Source organism: Papilio xuthus, unplaced genomic scaffold (assembly GCF_000836235.2).
Source record: "Papilio xuthus unplaced genomic scaffold, Pxut_1.1 DF827680.1, whole genome shotgun sequence".
Lineage (NCBI taxonomy): Eukaryota > Metazoa > Arthropoda > Insecta > Lepidoptera > Papilionidae > Papilio > Papilio xuthus.
Window position 1 is genome coordinate 7,327,435 of NW_013530969.1, and position 6,000 is coordinate 7,333,434.

General features: G+C 39.2%; 1 protein-coding gene across 1 annotated transcript; it reads right to left on the minus strand.

Moving 5' to 3' along the window:
• Nucleotides 1-1,327: 1,327 nt before the first annotated feature.
• On the minus strand, nucleotides 1,328-4,132 carry P5CDh1 (delta-1-Pyrroline-5-carboxylate dehydrogenase 1). The gene has a single exon (XM_013311519.1). It carries the CDS (start codon nucleotides 3,704-3,706, stop codon nucleotides 2,003-2,005), a length of 1,704 nt encoding a protein of 567 aa, XP_013166973.1. The 5' UTR covers nucleotides 3,707-4,132; the 3' UTR covers nucleotides 1,328-2,002.
• Between the last annotated feature and the right edge of the window lie 1,868 nt (nucleotides 4,133-6,000).

The window sequence follows — 6,000 nt, forward strand, 5'->3', positions numbered from 1 at the left end:
GATTACTTACCTTTAATGGACGGAGATTGGAATGCACAAAAAGAGAAAGAGAATATTTCTCCTTCCTAAGTCTTTCCGGCTTAAAAGAAAAGAATAGGAACGGAAATAGGATCTAAGTTATTCCTCCGGCAATCACACTCTCTAGATAAACCTCGAAATTGCTACCAATTTACCACTTCAGGCCTATTTATGGCGTAGTCATGGTATTTCAGCGTTCGCCCCGCCTTTTCGGGGTTTCCTCTTCATAAAATCTATCAAAAATTGCATCTTAATTGTCAGACTCAAAATTGCATCGTTCTGCTTGCAGATAAAACAATTAATTGTTTTATTTATGTAACGTGTTATGTTTGTAACTTGGCTTTTAGCATCCTTAATTAATTTTTTTATATATAGTTTTCTGTATATGTGAGTATGTTGCTAAGACAAGGTTCCATTATTATTACTTTGGAAAAAAGAAATGCAACAAAATTTTTCTTTTGTACTGAAGTACGAGTATGTGCCCTTGAAACGTATTGTTTGGCACTGTTGTCGATATTCACAATCCGCAAGAATATAAAAACATGTGACGATGTTGTGGGTTTTTTACATAACATAGTTTAGCAAATCAGAATGTATATACTATTATTTATTCAATCACAAATATAAGTTGAAAGACTTGTTTTGCTTACTTTATTTGCTCAAATATTTAAATTTCTGAACATATAGGTGATCAACAAATCTTCCAGACCACATTTTGTTGTGAAGTCTCCCGTCATTTTTAAGCGGCTCTGCGACTGCGCTCTCCTTGAAATAGTAATTTCAATTGTGATTTGCCAGCGGCAAGAAAAGCGACATAATATTTAATATATATATATATATAAGCGACATAATAGTTAACAGTGGTAGAGCCCGCTTTAACATCTTCGCACGATTTAGCCCGGTGAAATACCACGACCACACAGAAGACAGGCGTGAAGTGGAAGCAATTCCGCGTTTCGTCTGATGAGTGTTCGTCCCGGAGGCCTAATTTAGTCCTCTTTCCCTTCCCACCTTTTTCTTATAAGGAAAGGATGGGAAGTGGAAGTGGACTTTCCGGATGAGAGGATGCATAGAAAGGGAATATATTTTCTTTCTCTGCATCCTATCCTGCGTCGATTAAAGGTGGGCAACGCATATGCAATTGCGTATGTCTATGGGCAACGGTCACTTCGCTATATTAGCGATTTCAGGTGGCCGCTCGCTCGTTTGCCACTTTATGGTATAAAAAAAATAATGCACAAAGTATTTTTTAATAATAATACTAATTAAAAATGCACGTTTTTAGTTATTTTAAAATCAAAGATCAATGAAACATTATGATTATTTATTGATTTTATATAATTAATAATGACTCAACAATTTTCTAAAGCATTACTAATAAAAAATATGTATATAAAGCAACATTATTGTTGTTTGAAAATTGAGCAGATGCTCCATAAACTTAAAACTTTAAAACAAGCATAAAATTTACAACAGGGTCACTAACAATTTTATATTTAAATAAGTAAATAGAAAAAAGTTTAAATGCAGTTGTCTCAGAGAGCAGACTGATAAGATATAAGCTGTGAGTAGTGAGCATAGGAATGATAAGCCGGGGCAACGCAAATAATATTTGATAAAGTTAGTTGTGGCAGGGAGCCCGCTGTAGCTCTTTGTGTCACTGTGGCACTGGATGCTTCAGAAATGGCAGCAATTACATAAATGAAACTGACATCAATGATTCTATAACGCAAGGTAACAATTAAATCTTATTTAATGTAATTGTATAACGCATTTTTGTCTACTCAACATGTTGGCTAATGTAATAATTTAAATATATGTTATTGAAGTTGTAACAACAGTGCTACTGATTATGGTTACTTGGTATATGTATTTTGCTTACTATAGTATTTCTACACCTATTATTGTTTGAAACTTAAGCTATGGTTTTATTATTGTACTCCAAGTAGCATAGTGGATGAGCATAAATATTATAACTCAATGCTTAATCTCTCATGTAAGGGTAGTCAATCTCCCTAAGAGGAACAAATGTCTCCTTGATGGACTGGGGTGAGGTCCAGCGCATGACATAATTGGGTCCCCCAGCCTTGTCATTAGTGCCAGACATTCGGCCACCACCGAATGGCTGTTGACCGACAACTGAGCCGGTAGACTTATCGTTGATGTAGAAGTTGCCAGCTGTCGTCTTCAATTCCTCCAGCGCTGTTTGCTGGAAGCTCTTATCATTTGAAAATACAGCTCCAGTTAGAGCAAATTTAGTAGATGAGCCGACTAAGGAAAGGGCCTTCATAACATCACAATCTTCATATACATATATTGTTAGGACAGGGCCAAAAATTTCTTCCGTCATCAGCTTGTCATGGGGATCAACTGTCTCGATAATAGTTGGCTGGACAAAATAGCCTTTACTGTCATCGTACTCCCCACCACCCAAAATCTTATTCTTTGCATTGTTCTTTGCACCTTTGATGTAACCGGTAATTCTGTGAAAAGCCTTGTTGTCAATTACAGCACCAGTAAATATAGAGAAATCATTTGGATCTCCAACTTTCAATTTGGATCTCTCCTCCAGTAAGCCTTGTTTAATCGGTTCATACAAGGATCTGGGAATATACATTCTGGAGCAAGCGGAGCATTTCTGCCCGCAATACTCAAATGCTGAACGGATTGTGGCAGTAACAACGGACCTTGTGTCTGCACTTGGATGAATAAAATGATAATTTTTTCCTCCACATTCACCTATCAGTCTTGGATAGTTTTTGTAACGGTTGAGGTTTTTTCCTACTTCATTCCATAGCCAATTGAAAGTTGGTACAGAACCAGTAAAATTAACACCGGCGAGGTCAGGTGCTGAAGTAATTGTGCGCCCAAAGGTTGGCCCATCAGCAGGTACAAAGTTAACAACGCCGGCCGGTAAGCCTGCCTCTCTCATAATGTTGAATATCCTCCAGTTAGAAAGCAGAGCTGTATCTGATGGTTTCCACAGGACACCGTTACCCATTAGGGCAGGGGTGTAAGCTAAATTGCCTCCAATGGCAGTGAAATTAAATGGGCTGATAGCTGCAATGAACCCATCAATTCCTCTGAACCTCATACTGTTTCTGGTTATTGTAGGGTTTTCAGAAATCGGCTGATATTTTGCATTTTCTTTAAGGAAGAACACATTGAATCTGAAGAAATCAATGAGTTCTGCGGCCGAGTCAATTTCGGCTTGGACAACAGATTTGGACTGCCCAAGCATCGTTGCGGCGTTGAGGCGCTGCCGGTGTGCGCCCGCCATCATATCCGCCGCCTTCTCCCAAATACGTACGCGTTCTTCTAATGGAGTACGGTCCCATTTCTTTTGAGCGCTTACAGATACTTGTATAGCTTTTTGGATCGTTTTCTCGCCCGCATAATAGAACTTGGCCAACTTTTTGCCATGGTCGTGAGGCATCACTTGGTACTGCACTTCTCCATCTTTGATAAATTCATCCCCTATGACGATTGGCACTTCTTCGGTCACTGCCGCAGTGCGTCTTAGTTCCTCGGTCAGCTCTTTTCGCTCGGTGCTGCCCTCGCGGTAACCCAAAATTGGCTCATTTTGCACACCAAAATCTTGGAATTTAGGCAGTTCCACTACACTAGACGCGGTGCGGTGCAAGGGACGGATCCCTCGAAGATTTTTCACGCACAGCGCTGTCAGCATTGTGCTGCCGTTTAGGTATCGGCTCAAAATTTTACAATATTTTTTTAAGAATTTGTGTTAGCCTCGGCAGGTACGCGGCGACGGCGACGTTGTTACGTAAAACGAAGTTCTGACGCGACGCGGCTGCTCGCTTGCAATCGAAACTGACGGTGTGACGATCTAATACGACACAGTTAACGTAATTGCCAACTGCAGATGACCTTCGCTAATCCCCATTTTGCAGCGAATACAAAAACTGGTATAGTTATCTCAACTACAGAACCTGAACAACAAAAGTATGACAGTTCTTATTGGTGTTGCTCTAGTCCTATCGAAACCCCAAAGGTGTTTAATGGGAAAATTTAAAGCGGTAACGCAGACTATCTAGCGCACTTAAAGTTAAGTGTACACTTGACATTATTTGTTCTGAATTGATTTTTATTATTTTCAGTGGCTATGTATGTCTTCGTTTAGGTATTGATTTATCTAGTTCAGCTGTCCTAGAGCCACGGAAAACTATCGACACTTTGTAGTATCGAGTAGTACTTTACTTTCGATACCGATACGTTTTTCTTTAGGTATCGTATCGATAACATTTTATTTTAAATTACTTCTGGGCTAATAAGAAATACTATCCATACTATTTTGCTTGTTAAATTGGTATGCCGTGAGGTAGTATTTTAATAATCAAATAATTAAAAACGAAAATTAAAATATGACTTTAAGCAACATTTCTCAATACAGGAATTAGGTTTGATTTATTTGGTGAGAAGTCAATGTAACAATGTTTTAATGAAGGATCCGCTTTTTAGTAATCCATATTTTATATGTTCATCTTCTATTAAAATGTCACAAGAATTAAACTTTTTCGTCTCCTATTCCCGACTCTTCCCTGTGGTCATTGCGCATGCGTTGTTTTCCATAGATTGTATCGATTAAGCCTTGGAGTTAATATCAATCGCTGACGTTGCGATGTAGTTCTGCACGTTTTTTCCAGATTTCAATGGGACACTGAGCAGGCTACTAGTCGTGGTATTTCCTACATATTTTCGCTCTTGGCGCTGACGGTTGCAGTTGTGAGGACTTGAACTGCTGAATAATAGAGAAGTGTGAGACATCAAGAGGCACGTTAAGTATTAATGCATTAGCAGGGAGAGACGACTATCTTAAAGGGGAATATCCTACTTTTGTGCGTCCATATGTTGTGTTGTAAATAAAGTAGAAATAAAACGAGCTTGTCTGCGCAGAGGTTTATTGTTGCTGCAGCTGCGGCAGCGACGCCGCCTCCCTCCTGGCACATACAATACCTACAGAAAGCAATTAACACTTGTCATGTTACATTTAGCACAATGTGAATTACATATCACAACTTTTTTCCAATTACATAAATATTTATAAATATACTATGATGTTATTATCACATCTAGACATTCACAAACATATTCTTTAACGTGTACAAGTGCGACACATTCCAGGTAACAGCCGAGATGTCAAGTCTCAAAACTAAATACCTTCTTTGCAACGAACATTTTGTAATGTTAACAGCTATGCTATATATAAAGTAATAAGTATATGCACGCAGCACTATACAACTAGGCATTGGCAAGTGTCGGCCGCACACAGACACACAGACACACAAACACACAACTTATCACATAACTATGTTGTCCAAACTATAAAATATCAGCCCAGCTCGGGGCGCGTCTTGGCTCGCCGACTTTCACGCGCAATATATTGAAATTGAGCGAATCCGTTACAAATTTTACAATTAAATATATATTTGCGTGTGTACGTGTACGTTTGTTTGTGTGCGGCACTATACATACATAATACGAACATAATTAATATGACACTCTTGAAGCGTGCCCGAATATAACTAGTTATACGACATTAACGCTACGCTAAAATAAATGCTACGAGTCGCCATCTCCGCCCCCGCCTCCATCCCCGCCCTCGCCCTCGCCCCGCACACGAGGTAACATCGGTCGCCCCTCGCATTCTCTATGGGAAAAACAGAGACAACAATACTCCTCACTACAAATTACACAGCCGCAGTGGAAACTGAAAACCCACAGTGACGTCATCCGCTGCTCCCACTCCCGCCTTCTGATGTTAGCACAATAATAAATGTTTCAGTTTCCATTGTGCACAGTATGTACATTACAACTCTGTATAGGAGTATAGTAGTGTACAGTCAGCCCAGCCCCCACAAATACATATTCAGGAATGATATAACAATCACATATTGTTTTATTATTACGTTGTCATCGCTGGCCATCGTACAAATATACGTTATTTCATTTCTACACTAACTT